Below are 16,678 nucleotides of genomic sequence, written 5' to 3'. Positions count from 1 at the left end.
CCCGGCCGGGGTCACGGAACGGTCGGATGTTCACGTTGTGTGAACATAGCCTAGAGCAGGCTCAAAAGAGGAGATCCACTGTCACCTTTACACAGGCGGATTATAGGCTGCAGAAGTGTTTCTAGCGACGGTCCTGGGCCATAATCGGCCCGTGTAAAAGGACCATTACTAACTCTGTCTCGGTGGTACGGACAGAGCTGAGACAGACTGCACTTAGCATTCATTAGAGGTCTGAACATTTATTGCCAATTTAAGGTGAGCAAGACAGGAAACAGATTGACAGATTATGACTGCGGGATCAGACTACACAGGGTTTGTTTGTAGTCTGTTACTATGGAGACATATAGGCAGTAGGCACAAAACTGATTTTTAACCAACACTACTGGCAAAGCTTTTTCATTTATACTTTAGATATGTTGAGTGGGTAGCTGATCTCAGGTTATACTGGGGTTTTATCATTATCGGGTATGAAAGGTCTATCCCTATCTCATATAGCAATGACACATTGTTAGGTTATACCTTCACTTTATCATTGGTGGTGGTGGGGGGGTATGACCTCTGGGACCACATAGATTCTGAGACTGAAGGGGCCGCAGCATTTTTATTAATCCATGCCACCCGAACTGTGGCAGTGCCCTATTTAAGTGATTGGAAAAGACAGCAGCTCTTTTATTATCAGAACTGATGGGGGTGCCGGAGGTCAACCCCCCATGGCATATCCTATCTAATGACTGTAAGACTGTCCAGTCACGGTGGCTTGATATACGCCAAGACTAGACTAATCGGTTGGTGATGTCACCTGATCAGATAAATGCTACAGATCCGAGAATACATTGGTTGAGAGCAGACCTGAGGTTCTCCATCAATGTCTTCCTGTGTTCTTGTACTTGTTGGGCCGTGATGGAAGCGAGCTTGTCACTCCTAATGGGTTGAGCCGTATGGATACCCGATCCTCGTCTCCGTGCAATCAGTAGATTAAGGTGACCTAATCTCTGGTAAACACAGAATGCATTCTACAATTATTTATTCAGCAGAAATGCAATTAGCTTGGTTGGAAAAAGTAAGTGCCCCCCCCCCCCCCCCCCCGGTATGATCCTCTCCTAACCTGATTAACATTTACATCAGGTGCGGTAAAACAGGTGGAAACGATTAGCAAATCATCTGAGTTTAGAACAAAGGGCCCGGCCATACGGGAAGTTGAAGAGCGCGACCCGGACGGCGGAGCCAGAATGTCACGCCAAGATCAGCGAACAGGACTCTGATACCCCGGTGTGGGGAGAGGATTTACAGAGCAATTTCAGAGGATTTCCAAGGTATACAGCAGTAATATAATATAGTTCAATAAAGAAACAGCAGTGGCACTCACCGATGAAGATGCTGGTGCAGATTCCTTTTATTTAACGCATGTACATACACTGGGTGGACCCCAGAAAGAAGCAGGTTACAAGCTCGTTTTGCGCGACTGCGCTTCAACAGACCCCGGAGGGTCTGTTGAAGCGCAGTCGTGCAAAACGAGATTGTAACCGTCTTCTTTCTGATATTGTTTCTGAAGGATGGACACAGATTTCTGCAACCATATTCAGATTTCAAAATGTTTGCATCAAGTCTGCCAAATCTGGACTGGAGGAGGAAATGAATATCAAGGTATTCGCCCCTCTTGTTTATGCCCAAAATAGTGGAAAATCGTTGTGTGGTTTTAGGGCATGTTCACATGATGCAGATAATTTTAAATACATCGATTGGTTTTGGTGCAGAAACATTGCAACTGATCTACAGCAAATCCGTAATGTGTGAACATACCCTTACATAGATTTATTTATTCTAAAGCTAGAAAAATTCAAATCTATACATGCTGACAGCAGGTGCAGATTTCATTTTCTGAATTTAGAACTCTCCAAATGACGGCATGTTTGTGTGAGCGCCTGAAATGCAATAGATGCAACATACAGACGTCCAATAAATAACACAGACAGACAAATAAATGCAGCAGCGACACCTAGTGGCCACAGAATGGAAAAATCAGCACATGGTCATTTAAAGGAGAAGCCTGGAGAAAATTTTGTATTGACCCCCAAAAGTTATAAAAATCACCAATATACACTTATTAAGGGAAATGCTTATAAAGTGCTTTCTTTCCTGAATTTACTACTGCATCACGGCTTCACTTCCTGGATAACATGGTGATGTCACTTCCTGGATAAAATAGTGATGTCACTTCCTGGATAACATGGTGATGTCACTTCCTGGATAAAATAGTGATGTCACTTCCTGGATAACATGGTGATGTAACTTCCTGGATAACATGGTGATGTCACGACCCAACTCCCAGAGTTGTGCGGGCTGTGGCTGCTGGAAAGGATGATGGCAGAGAGATGCTCAGTGTCTTTCCAGTGCCCTGTGTCCCTCAGTGTCTCCCTGCCATCATCCTCTCCAGCAGCCACAGCCCACACAGCTCTGGGAGTGGGGTCGTGACATCACCATGTTATCCAGGAAGTGACATCACCATTTTATCCAGGAAGTGAGGCCTTGATGCAGTAGTAATTGCAGAGAAAGAAGCACTTTATAAGCATTTCCTGTAAAAAGTGTATATTGATAATTAGCATAACTTTTGGGGGGCAATACAATACTTTTATTAAAAAAAATTTGCAAGACCTCTCCTTTAATTTTTAGACTAACGCTTATACATGTGTCAAGTGTTTCATAGACGCGCTGTTTGTGGAAGGCCTGACGTGGAGTCCCCCCCCCCACCCCCCCATGGAATGTGTGTATAAGGCCTAAAGCCAACCCCAGACACCAGTAAATTCTCTAAGAAGGGATAAGCGGCCACCAGCCATCCTTCAATAAACAAAGGACTGGATTGAAACCCAAATATTAAGGCTATTTACACAACGTTTATTTGAATAATAAAATATATAGATCTACAGCCAGCCAGCTTGCAGGTCGCTTTGTACACAGTTCCTGACTTCATCTTATAAGGTTTTTTTTTTTGTTTGTTTTTTTTTTTATTTAGAGGGTCACTGAATATAATACACTGTCTGAGTTGTTTCATGGAACACAAGTAGAAATGTAGCAGAGCTGAAGTTGCCCTTTAACCACAGTTATAGAGCAGTGATCTGCGTTATCCTGTATCACAGCGCCACCTACTGGGGATAGTTCAAATTAAAAGGCTATTTGCATTCACTGAAAAGACGGCCCTCTGCTATGATCTCTCTAATGTCCTTTCTTTGCCCCGTTTCGATGTTCCCATTCAGACTATAGCGTCATATCCTGAAATAACAAGACATTGGTCTCTTCATCGTCCAGAGAGTCCTCACATTGGTCCTTGTCTCTTCTCTTACCCACTTCCTGTCTCCTCCTACGGCGGGTATATACCGGGCGCACAGACTTCTGATCGCTGTCTGCATCGCTTACGTGGCTTTCCTTATGTAAGGCAGCTTGAAGGCAGCTGTAAAATCTGCAAAGGAACAAGATGGTCATTGATATTTAGGGGTTAAAATGGGTTATAGTATTCTGTGCAAGCTCTACACAGGACACTAAAATCCCTCTACCCCCCTTTATTCATAATGTACTAGTTGTAGATATAGATATAGTGTATATAATACTTATACTGGACCTTGTAGTGAAACATATAATACATGGCCAATGAACCACTGTTTGCATTTGCAATGTCCATGTATCAATAAACTATATCTGCCCATGACTGTGTTCAGACTAAGTTCCTGCCATTAAAGGGTTACTTCTATCTTGTGACTAGACCAGGGGTAGGGAACCTTGGCTCTCCAGCTGTTGCAAAACTACAACTCCCATCATGCCCGGACAGCCAAAGCTTTAGCTTTGGCTGTCCTGGCATGATGGGAGTTGTAGTTTTGCAACAGCTGGAGAGCCAAGGTTCCCTACCCCGGGACTAGACTAGGTTACCCATTGTGCAGCTCTTCTACTGCTGCAAAACTACAACTTCCAGCATGCTTTCGGCTGCCAGAGCATGCTGGGAGATAAAGTTTTGCAACAGCTGAAGAGCCATGGCACTATAATATGTAATCACTTTATGATTGGTGGGGTCCGTCCTCTATAACCCAGAGATGGAAGGGGCTTCTGCTAATATTCACTGCAGTGGGACGTTTACTGCTGTTTCTTGCATAGCAGTGCTCATGCTGTCAGCTAAGGGAAAGGTAGGGATTACTTGCACTAGTATATGATTAGTGCAGGTCAGACCTCTGGGACCCCCACCAATTATAGCAATGAAGCCCAAAGCTCAGACCACCACTAAGCATAAAGTGATGGCAAAGCCTGGCGATTTAGATACGATGTATAAATGGAACGTATTCAGCTTTACCTGACAATCCTCTTCTTGTTCTCTTCCATTTTCTGGTTTGCAGTTTGCACTAAGAACTCTATATATTCATCGCTCACCAGACACTTTGCCTTGTGGCTCAGGGGCACCTCCAGGCAGTGAGTGCTCCGTACCGCCTGCAATACAAGAACAGCAGCCAACCTGAACACACATCTGCGAAATACAATAAACTCTTCTTTCATTGGTATTCCCACCATCCTATTACCAGGAAATACAACATAATATGTAACAATAGTTACATATAATAACCTTATAGTGGTCGGGCCTCTGTTTTTCAATACACTGCTACAATACGCATGTAACATAACATCCTGGGAGTCTAAAGTCACTACCATAAGGAGCTTACTGCATACTGGGCTAATACTGATTACCTTGTAGAACAGTATGCAGTGAGCTCCCTCTAGTGGAGGCAGCAGGAAGTGCTGTATTCTTAGCAGTCTGACACAGTGCTCTCTGCTGCCACCTCTGTCCATGTCAGGAACTGTCCAGAGCAAAAGTAACTCTTTGCTGCACACCTCCCCTGCTCTGTGAAGCTTCTGACATGGACAGGAACCAGATGTTTTTTCCTCCTCTGGAATACCCCTGTAATTATTGGCCATTGTGCAAACTCCATAACACCACAGGCTAAGCTCTTTCTGTAACTTATTGTAGGGGTAGGCTCTCAGAAAGTATGTATGAAAATGTAGTTGCCAGAATACAGATGTGTTTGTTTTCAATACATTAAAGCTGGGAAATCAGCATAATTTTTTTTCGAAGTCTTCCTAAAACAAATCTATGACATAAATACATAAAATACATAAATAGTGTTTAAAATACATAAATTCATTAATATACAATATTATATACAATAGATAGCTGCTTTTAATCCCAGATCTGTCCTGGGGTCCGTTCGGCAGGTGATGTAGTTATTGTCCTAAAAAACAACTTTAAAACTTGCAGCCCTGTGTCAAATTGGCGTGGCCTAGAGTGTCTATGCCTTAGGCTTGCACCGCCTCTCCTCATCATTAGGAATGCCCCTGGCAGAATTTCTCCTATTCTTCACTTGTCTGAACACTGCACAGGTGCATTAACGATCTAGCCCATGTGCAGTGTTCACACAGGTGATGAATAGGATATCCTGCCCAGGGGCATTTCTAATGATAAAGAGGGCGGAGAGGAGGGACAGAGAGGAGGTGCAGGCCTAATGCACAGACACTCTAGGCCATGCCAATTTGACACAGGGCTGCAAGTTTAAAAGTAGTTTTTTAGGACAATAACTGCATCACCTGCCGAACGGACCCCAGGACAGATCTTCTTGAGAGCCTACTCACTACTATATTCCTTCATAGTCCCTGGGCGTTGGGACAGTAGTGCACTTGAAGTCGGTATATCTATACTTATAACCGAAACCCATTGGTGGGGTGAAGCAAACTCATACCCTATTTCCTTCTGTAACTTGGCCATCTTTAAGGAAACGTACACTAATTGTTACAGGGACGGGGATATTATATATATATATATATATACACACACATACACATACACTGTATATGTATCTATCTCACTGTAATGATCCGTGTGGATATTGGCAACCAAAAAGATATTTCCCATAGTGTACACCGCTGGCTGCATACAGTTCATGCCAGAGACTCTAATACTAACCATAATAATTTTCCCTTTCTTGCCAACGGTTATTCCAGAATTTCTGAATCCTGAATTAATGGCGACGCTGTGCTGTAGGGTACAAAAGAAACAGTGTTAACGGGGGTTGTCCAGGCTTAGAAAAACATAGTCATCTTTACAAACAGCCCCACTCCTGTCCTCAGTTTGGGTGTGTGGGGTTTTGCAAATCAGTAAACTGAGCTGAACTGTAATACCACACAAAACCTAAGGGACAGGGGTGGCGCTGTTTTTGCAAAAAGTAGCTGTGTTTTATCTAATCCTGCATCTGGACAAGCATCTAAATGCTATCTGTCTTACCAGCCGCTGTGCATCCTCAAGGGTACGACACTGGACATGCAGGACAAAGGGCTCAAACTTCAGCACCGCATCTCCAGAAGATTTCTGAAGACCTGAAAACTAAAGACAATGGGAGATTAATATTAAGAATAAGGTAAGTGGTGAAGTGAGCTCGTGTACAGACCGCCGGCGGGGCGGCACCGAGGAGCGACGCCATCATGTCTGGAGACGAGATGATTTTCGACCCTACCATGACCAGGAAGAAAAAGAAGAAGAAGCCCTTCATGTTGGATGAGGAAGGGGGTGAGCAGCAGGTGGAGGAGACCCAGGTCCCTGAAACTAAAGAGGTGGAGCCAGAACCTGTGGAGGATAAGGATGTTGATGTGGATGAAGAATCTTTTAGGAGAAAAGATGCACCAGACGATCTGGACGACTTAAATTTCTTCAATCGGAAAAAGAAGAAAAAGAAAACTAAAAAGTTTGACCTGGATGAAGCAGAGGAAGGTGTTAAGAATCTAAAGATAGAAGCCGACCTTCAAGACGCTTCAGAGTCCCAAGAAGACGACTTGGAATTCATGTTGACAAAAAAGAAGAAAAAGAAGAACGTTACATTTCCAGAGGATGACGACACCAATGATAAGGAGGAAGCCTTTGAAGAGGAAGACAATGAAAAAGATCACGGCATTTCGTATAGTTATAATGCGGGAAAAAAATCCAGACATGGTCGCTGGAGAAAAAAGAAAGTTTGTCATGAAGCCGCCACAAGTTGTCAGAGTAGCCACAAAGAAGACCTCCTTTGTGAACTTCACAGATATTTGCAAACTATTACATCATCAGCCGAAGCATCTACTGGCTTTCCTATTAGCTGAATTGGGTACAAGTGGCTCTATAGATGGTAACAACCAGCTAGTCATCAAGGGTCGATTCCAGCAGAAACAGATAGAGAACGTCTTGAGACGATATATCAAGGAATATGTGACTTGTCACACCTGCCGGTCGCCGGACACCATCCTTCAGAAGGACACCAGATTATATTTCCTGCAGTGTGAAACCTGCCATTCTCGATGTTCTGTGGCTAGCATCAAAACCGGATTCCAGGCGGTCACAGGCAAGAGAGCACAGCTCCGCGCCAAAGCCAACTAGCCAGCCTGTCCACTTGGTTGGATTTTACAAGTTCTGTTTATGGATCCCGGAGCACAACCTGACAGCCAGGGAGTGCTAACCCTTTATACGGTAAAGAATGATGTCAGACTGAGCAAGAAAATATTGGCTTAATTTTTATTTTTTTTTGGTTCTTGCGTGAGGAATTGCTTAATTCAACAGTGAAGCTGATCATTTGATAATGGCGTCGCTTGCAGAAAATGTTTTACTAGCTGTCTGGAGGATAAAGGGGAAGAATGTGCATTTTTAACCAGACTTCTGTAAAATGTAAAAGTACATTAAAGTTATTCTACCATTCAAAAAAAAAAAAAAAAAAAGATAAGTACAGCGGTGAGTGGGGAGGTGATGCTGCTCCCTGTATAGTGGACATATCTTATTTGAGGAATAGGGGCTCAGGCATGAGACCCCTAGTGATCAGTAAGAGATGATATGTCATCACTTACTATAGTGGGGAATCCCTCTAACTCTGAAGACAACAGTCATGGACTCACCACGTCTTCTTTAGAGCAAATGTCATGAGTTACAAAAAGCCACGAGCAGTTCTGCTTCTGTACTAAGGACACGTCAGGGTTCTGGGAGAAAACAGAAAAATAGGTTGTTAAAGAGACGGGAACGCTTCAGCAAATGTACTCAAACAATTCCAGATTTCCAGATCTCAATGCAAGATGCAGCTGTCAGGTGAAAGCCAGTTCTGTAAAAGGACAGCTGCAATACGAAAGCCAATCGTATCAGAGAGCAGCTGTCACCTGAAAGCCACACCCACCAAAAAGGAGCTGTCACCTGAAAGCCACACCCACCAGAGAGCAGCTGTGACAAGTAGCCACACCCACCAGAGAGCAGCTGTGACAAGTAGCCACACCCACCAGAGAGCAGCTGTGACATGTAAGCCACAACCACCAGAGAGCAGCTGTGACATGTAAGCCACACCCACCAGAGAGCAGCTGTGACATGAAAGCCACACCCACAAGAGAGATTCTGTCACCTGAAAGCCACACCCACCAGAGAGCAGCTGTGACATGTAAGCCACACCCACCAGAGAGCAGTTGTGACATGAAAGCCACACCCACCAGAGCAGCTGTGACATGTAAGCCACACCCACTAGAGAGCAGCTGTCACCTGAAAGCCACACCCACCAGAGAACAGCTGTGACATGAAAGCCACTCCTACCAATCAACTGTCAGATTAAAGCCACTCCTATTGTGATGTTAAAGTGAATGTACCATCAGGCCCGGGCTGAAGCACTGAGGGGAGGGGAGCAGGGTTTTTTCTCCCACTGGGGTGGGTCGGCCGGCCTCCAGTGCTTCATCCCGAGCCTGATGGTACATTCACTTTAAGATTTATAGCCATATTACTGTAGTTGGTCCCTAGTATTCAGCGATCACCTCGTCTATGAGGATGATCCTCCCGGAGCAGGAGCTGGTGGTGAAGTAACAGTCCTGGAGGTTGATGTCCCTCACAATCTCCTCTATGTCCTTGTCCACACTGCCCTTCTTGCTGAGGTCCGTCTTATGGGAGGCCTGGAGCTTCCAGTGCATGAAGAGTCCATGGGAATCAGACATGGAGGCCGGAGCCTGGGGAATCTCCTGGGGAGCAACGTGACCGTCTATGTTCTCCACATTGTAGTGATGACTATCGGATTCCTTGGGATCAGAACTGGAAATCTCCATGACTGAAGTGTGAGATATATGGGCTTCACAATGATGGAGACTCCTGGGAGAGCTTCATGTTACCAGGTCCGGGGCTTCATAATGGAAAATGACCACCAAGGGGAGTTTCCTAGGTGTGAGGAAGCAAATGTCAGAGGTCGCGACTCAACTTAGGGGGTCACTAGACTGAGGATTAAGTACGGGGGCTTCCTGACTCCGAGGTCTGGATAAATGAGACAGGTCGGCCCAAAGAAATGTCCTCCATGTTTGGGGCCACTATAACATGCAGGAGAGTCATGCCCTGTGTATATGGGGGGGGTGCAGGTTATATTCTGTGTATATAGGGGGGGTGCAGGTTATATTCTGTGTATATGGGGGGGTGCAAGTTACAGCCTGTGTATATGGGGGGGGTGCAGGTTATATCCTGTGTATATGAGGGGGCTGCAGGCTATGCTCTGTATACATGGGGGGGTGTGCAGGCTATGCTCTGTGTATATGGGGGGGGTGCAGGCTATGATCTGTGTATATGGGGGGTGCAGGCTATGATCTGTGTATATGGGGGGGTGCAGGCTATGATCTGTATATATGGGGGGGGTGGAGGCTATGATCTGTGTATATGGGGGGGGTGCAGGCTATGATCTGTGTATATGGGGGGGTGCAGGCTATGATCTGTATATATGGGGGGTGCAGGCTATGATCTGTGTATATGGGGGGGGGTGCAGGCTATGATCTGTGTATATGGGGGGGGGGTGCAGGCTATGATCTGTGTATATGGGGGGGGGTGCAGGTTATATTCTGTGTATATAGGGGGGGTGCAGGTTACAGCCTGTGTATATGGGGGGGGGGGGCAGGTTATATCCTGTGTAAATGAGGGGGCTGCAGGCTATGCTCTGTATACATGGGGGGGTGCAGGCTATGATCTGTATATATGGGGGGGTGGAGGCTATGATATGTGTATAAGGGGGGTGCAGGCTATGATCTGTGTATATAGGGGGGGTGCAGGCTATGATCTGTATATATGGGGGGTCCAGGATATGATCTGTGTATATGGGGGGTGCAGGGCTATGATCTGTGTATATGGGGGGTCCAGGCTATGATCTGTGTATATGGGAGGGTGCAGGCTATGATCTGTGTATATGGGAGGGTGCAGGCTATGATCTGTGTATATGGGAGGGGTGCAGGCTATGATCTGTGTATATGGGGGGTGCAGGCTATGATCTGTGTATATGGGGGGGTGCAGGCTATGATCTGTATATATGGGGGGGGTGGAGGCTATGATCTGTGTATATGGGGGGGTGCAGGCTATGATCTGTGTATATGGGGGGGTGCAGGCTATGATCTGTATATATGGGGGGTGCAGGCTATGATCTGTGTATATGGGGGGGGGGGTGCAGGCTATGATCTGTGTATATGGGGGGGGGGGGTGCAGGCTATGATCTGTGTATATGGGGGGGGGGTGCAGGTTATATTCTGTGTATATAGGGGGGGTGCAGGTTATATTCTGTGTATATAGGGGGGGTGCAGGTTACAGCCTGTGTATATGGGGGGGGGGGGGGGCAGGTTATATCCTGTGTAAATGAGGGGGCTGCAGGCTATGCTCTGTATACATGGGGGGGTGCAGGCTATGATCTGTATATATGGGGGGGTGGAGGCTATGATATGTGTATAAGGGGGGTGCAGGCTATGATCTGTGTATATAGGGGGGGTGCAGGCTATGATCTGTATATATGGGGGGTCCAGGCTATGATCTGTGTAAATGGGGGGTGCAGGGCTATGATCTGTGTATATGGGGGGTCCAGGCTATGATCTGTGTATATGGGAGGGTGCAGGCTATGATCTGTGTATATGGGAGGGTGCAGGCTATGATCTGTGTATATGGGAGGGTGCAGGCTATGATCTGTGTATATGGGGTGGGGGTGCAGGCTATGATCTGTGTATATGGGGTGGTGGTGCAGGCTATGATCTGGGTATATGGGGGGTGCAGGCTAAGATCTGTGTATTTGGGGGGGTGCAGGCTATGATCTGTGTATATAGGGGGGGGGTGCAGGCTATGATCTGTGTATATGGGGGGGGGGTGCAGGCTATGATCTGTATATATGGGGGGTGCAGGCTATGATCTGTGTATATAGGGGGGGTGCAGGCTATGATCTGTGTATATGGGGGGGTGCAGGCTATGATCTGTATATATGGGGGGTGCAGGCTATGATCTGTGTATATGGGGGGGTGCAGGCTATGATCTGTGTATATGGGGGGTGGTGCAGGCTATGATCTGTGTATATGGGGGGGTGCAGGCTATGATCTGTGTATATGGGGGGTGCAGGCTATGATCTGTATATATGGGGGGGTGCAGGCTATGATCTGTGTATATGGGGGGGGGGATGCAGGCTATGATCTGTGTATATGGGGGGTGCAGGCTATGATCTGTGTATATGGGGGGGTGCAGGCTATGATCTGTGTATATGGGGGGTGCAGGCTATGATCTGTGTATATGGGGGGTGCAGGCTATGATCTGTGTATATGGGGGGGTGCAGGCTATGATCTGTGTATATGGGGGGTGCAGGCTATGATCTGTATATATGGGGGGTGCAGGCTATGATCTGTGTATATGGGGGGTGCAGGCTATGATCTGTATATATGGGGGGGTGCAGGCTATGATCTGTGTATATGGGGGGGGTGCAGGCTATGATCTGTGTATATGGGGGGGGGGTGCAGGCTATGATCTGTGTATATGGGGGGCAGGCTATGATCTGTGTATATGGGGGGGGGTGCAGGCTATGATCTGTGTATATGGGGGGTGCAGGCTATGATCTGTGTATATGGGGGGGGTGCAGGCTATGATCTGTGTATATGGGGGGGGGTGCAGGCTATGATCTGTGTATATGGGGGGCAGGCTATGATCTGTGTATATGGGGGGGGGGGTGCAGGCTATGATTTGTGTATATGGGGGGTGCAGGCTATGATCTGTGTATATGGGGGGTGCAGGCTATGATCTGTGTATATGGGGGGGTGCAGGCTATGATCTGTGTATATGGGGGGGGTGCAGGCTATGATCTGTGTATATGGGGGGGGCAGGCTATGATCTGTGTATATGGGGGGGGGTGCAGGCTATGATCTGTGTATATGGGGGGCAGGCTATGATCTGTGTATATGGGGGGGGGGGTGCAGGCTATGATCTGTGTATATGGGGGGTGCAGGCTATGATCTGTGTATATGGGGGGCAGGCTATGATCTGTGTATATGGGGGGGGGGTGCAGGCTATGATCTGTGTATATGGGGGGGGTGCAGGCTATGATCTGTGTATATGGGGGGCAGGCTATGATCTGTGTATATGGGGGGGGGGGTGCAGGCTATGATCTGTGTATATGGGGGGGGGGGTGCAGGCTATGATCTGTGTATATGGGGGGGGGGGTGCAGGCTATGATCTGTGTATATGGGGGGTGCAGGCTATGATCTGTGTATATGGGGGGGGGTGCAGGCTATGATCTGTGTATATGGGGGGGGGGGTGCAGGCTATGATCTGTGTATATGGGGGGGGGGTGCAGGCTATGATCTGTGTATATGGGGGGTGCAGGCTATGATCTGTGTATAGGGGGGGTGCAGGCTATGATCTGTGTATATGTGGGGTGTGCAGGCTATCATCTGTGTATATGGGGGGGGGGTGCAGGCTATGATCTGTGTATATGGGGGGGGTGCAGGCTATGATCTGTGTATATGGGGGGGGGGTGCAGGCTATGATCTGTGTATATGGGGGGTGCAGGCTATGATCTGTGTATATGGGGGTGCAGGCTATCATCTGTGTATATGGGGGGTGCAGGCTATGATCTGTGTATATGGGGGGTGCAGGTTATATATATATCGGGCTCTAGGTAATGTCATCCCCTGTAATACAGTATGTGGACCCCCCTAGTTACTGGGTGTTGGGGTCACGTGTCAGGCTCTTCTCTCATACACAACACTCACATCGCCACATTACACACTGGAGACCGCCATCACAGCTACGGAGCGTCCAAAGGGCCAAAACTCAGAACTCCACACATTACCAGCTGTGTCCTCTCCTGTGAGTGTGATGTCAGCAGGAGGGCGGGGCTTCTTCCAGAAGGGGCGGGGTTATGGTGAGCTTACAAGCAGGACGTGGGAAGCAGTGAGCTGCAGCACTAAACACTGGTGTAGAAACTGAGGGAAGGAAGGGGTCTGTATACAGGGGGAGAGGACTGGTGTGTAGGGTCTGTATACAGGGGGAGAGGACTGGTGTGTGTGGGGTCTGTATACAGGGGAGAGGACTGGTGTGTGGTCTGTATACAGGGGGAGAGGACTGGTGTGTAGGGTCTGTATACAGGGGGAGAGGACTGGTGTGTGTGGGGTCTGCATACAGGGGGAGAGGACTGGTGTGTGGTCTGTATACAGGGGGAGAGGACTGGTGTGTAGGGTCTGTATACAGGGGGAGAGGACTGGTGTGTGTGGGGTCTGTATACAGGGGGGAGAGGACTGGTGTGTGGGGTCTGTATACAGGGGGAGAGGACTGGTGTGTGGGGTCTGTATACAGGGGAGAGGACTGGTGTGTGTGGGGTCTGTATACAGGGGGAGAGGACTGGTGTGTAGGGTCTGTATACAGGGGGAGAGGACTGGTGTGTGGGGTCTGTATACAGGGGAGAGGACTGGTGTGTGTGGGGTCTGTATACAGGGGGAGAGGACTGGTGTGTAGGGTCTGTATACAGGGGGAGAGGACTGGTGTGTGGGGGTCTGTATACAGGGGGAGAGGACTGGTGTGTAGGGTCTGTATACAGGGGGGAGAGGACTGGTGTGTAGGGTCTGTATACAGGGGGAGAGGACTGGTGTGTGGGGTCTGTATACAGGGGAGAGGACTGGTGTGTGTGGGGTCTGTATACAGGGGGAGAGGACTGGTGTGTGTGGGGTCTGTATACAGGGGGAGAGGACTGGTGTGTGGGGTCTGTATACAGGGGGAGAGGACTGGTGTGTAGGGTCTGTATACAGGGGAGAGGACTGGTGTGTGTGGGGTCTGTATACAGGGGAGCGGACTGTCTTGCAACAGCTTGAGGCCGGATGTTCCTCGTCATGGATGGTTAGGATGCTTCCACAGCAACACAAACTTCCATTGGCAGCTGCGTCTGCACATGAAAGTTATGTACGGGTCCACTTAAAGGGGACAGGAAGCAGTGAGACCCCCCCACCTGCTGTGAAGGAAGCTCAGCTCCGCAATCACTTCATAGCAACTCAAGGCGTATGGGTACATCCAGGGTCGTCTGACAGGCGGCCGTGGTGCACACGTACATCCTAGGGTGTCTAGGGGTTAAAGAAATTATCATTATCACATTATTAACACTATAAAAACATGGCTGCTTTCTTCCAGAAACGATGTCACTCATCCTCAGTTGGTATGTGGTATTGGCAGCTCAGTTCCATTGAAGTGAATGGTGCAGCCTTTTAATAGTACATACAACCTAATGACAGGGGTGGTGTAGTTTTTTGGAATAATTTTTTTAAATTTTTTTTTAATGCTACATACCCCTTTAGGGTACGTTCACACTTACCAGATCCGCAGCGTATTTCATTTCAGTAACTGAACACAGCATCAAATCTGCTGCAGATCCGCAGCAGATTTGATGGTGCGTTTAGTTATTTAAATGAAATCTGCTGCGGATCCGCAGCAGAAAATACGCTGCGGATCCGGTAAGTGTGAACGTACCCTTAATTGGTATAACAGCTGTCTGTGACTCTGCACAGTTCTGAGTCTCAGTGTGGGGTGCTTTTCTGCTGCTTATTGAGGCAGCAGATATGAGAGTCCTCTCCATTCTGGATATATAGAGAGCTGCCTCGTCTCCTTATCTTCCACACCAGACCGGCCTTTCCTCACTTCTTATTAATGTTTTTATAAACCATATTGGGAGAAAAAAAAACAAAACAGGACAACGAGTAGGTGGACTGAAATCTGATATTTATTTTGTACATGAAGTTCAGCGCAAATACAAGAACAGTAGAATACAGGCTGTAGATGCAGTAACACACTGTAAACTGTTAGAGGCACCAAAATGATAAAAACTGTATAAGGGTATGTGCACACTTCGGAAAAGCAACGTAAAATCTGTTGCCGAATCTGCTGCTCGCGGACAGTGTCCATGTCATAGCCTCCATTCTATGCACAGGCGGATTCTGTAGTCCGTCCAAAGAATGAACACGTTTATTCTTTGGATGGACAACGGAACCCGCCCGTGCATAGAATAGAGTCTATGACACTGGCACACCCGCCACAGTCCGCAAGTGTGCACATACCCCCAGAAAAAAAAAAAAAAAAAATTACTAAGTTTTATATTTTGTCGTTATCTATGTAATCATTTGTTTAAAGGGGTACTCCGGCAAAAATATTTTTCTTTCAAGTCAACTGGTGTCAGAAAGTTATGTAGATTTGTGATTTACTTCTATTTAAAAATCTCAAGACTTCCAGTACTTATCAGCTGCTGTATGTCCTGCAGGAAGTGGTGTATTCTTTCTAGTCTGGCACAGTGCTCTCTGCTGCCACCTCAGTCCAGGTCAGGAACTGTCCAGAGCAGGAGAGGTTTTCTGTTTCAATATATTTTATTTGATTTTAACAATTTTTTTATGAATAGCCATACAACATTAGACAGTATATTGTATAGACCATAACGAACAGAAAGGTAAAGAAAAAAAAATCATAAGCGGTAGTGTATGTATTACAGCAAATAACCACAGGTTTTCTATGGGGATTTGCTGCAGCTCTGGACAGAGGTGGCAGCAGAGAGCACTGTGTCAGACTGGAGAGAATATACCACTTCCTGCAGGACATACAGCAGCTGATAAGTAATGGGATACTGGAGATTTTTAAATAGAAGTAATTTACACGTCTGTATAACTTTCTGACACCAGTTGATTTTAAATAAATAATAATAATGATAATAATCATTCATTGGAGTTCCTCTTTAAGATGGCTGCCTTAAAGGGATAATATGGTATGATACTTAATTTTAGATTTTGCTTAGACTGGTGTTAAAAATAGTTATACTCACCTACCGCAGTCTCCTACCAGTCCTTTGGAGATAGCCGGGTGCTGTATTCGGCTATCCTAAGCATTCCTATAGACTGGATGAAGCTGCAGTGTACATGCTTGTCCAGTCCAATAAGGAACAAGGGACACTTGTCATAGCATCATACCCCTCTAATCCAGTAGGTATCACCTGACTACCTCTTTTACGACATATACACTACGGAATCGGCGCAGAGATTCTGCTCGGAACCCCCACCCGCAGACTGTGCGCCAAATCCTCACTGCTATGTCTTTCAATGGGAGGTCTCACGCCTCAGCGCCTTTCCACTCAGGGAATTAACAAGTCAATTCTTTGAGCGGAGAGGTGGGCAAGACCTCCCATTGAAAGACATAGCAGGTGGGATCAGGGCAGGGGTGCCCAGCGTAATCTCCTTGCCGATTCCATAGTGTGAACAGGCCCTTACTCACACAGACACCGCCCCACCTGACCACACTATGCGCCCTCTCACCCTTCCTGTACCACCACCAGGTATGGACAGCGGCCGGCTCTCCTGCTCTGCTGCC

The 16,678-nt window shown here is 47.1% G+C and overlaps 1 protein-coding gene and 1 pseudogene across 1 annotated transcript; one reads left to right on the top strand and one right to left on the bottom strand.

Annotated features, from left to right (window-relative positions):
• Positions 1-2,851: 2,851 nt before the first annotated feature.
• TYW3 (tRNA-yW synthesizing protein 3 homolog) lies at positions 2,852-13,158 on the bottom strand. The gene is made up of 7 exons (XM_069981460.1): positions 13,057-13,158; positions 8,833-9,226; positions 7,942-8,022; positions 6,311-6,409; positions 5,993-6,064; positions 4,334-4,467; positions 2,852-3,454 (listed from the first exon to the last, which is right to left on the bottom strand). Exons 2-7 carry the CDS (start codon positions 9,115-9,117, stop codon positions 3,253-3,255), a joined length of 873 nt encoding a protein of 290 aa, XP_069837561.1. The 5' UTR covers positions 9,118-9,226; positions 13,057-13,158; the 3' UTR covers positions 2,852-3,252.
• Positions 6,456-7,745, top strand: LOC138799812 (eukaryotic translation initiation factor 2 subunit 2 pseudogene; annotated as a pseudogene).
• Positions 13,159-16,678: the final 3,520 nt, after the last annotated feature.

Source organism: Dendropsophus ebraccatus, chromosome 8 (assembly GCF_027789765.1).
Source record: "Dendropsophus ebraccatus isolate aDenEbr1 chromosome 8, aDenEbr1.pat, whole genome shotgun sequence".
NCBI classification, from domain to species: domain Eukaryota; kingdom Metazoa; phylum Chordata; class Amphibia; order Anura; family Hylidae; genus Dendropsophus; species Dendropsophus ebraccatus.
The sequence above is the reverse complement of the archived record's forward strand: the minus strand, read 5'-3'. Positions and strand labels throughout refer to the sequence as shown.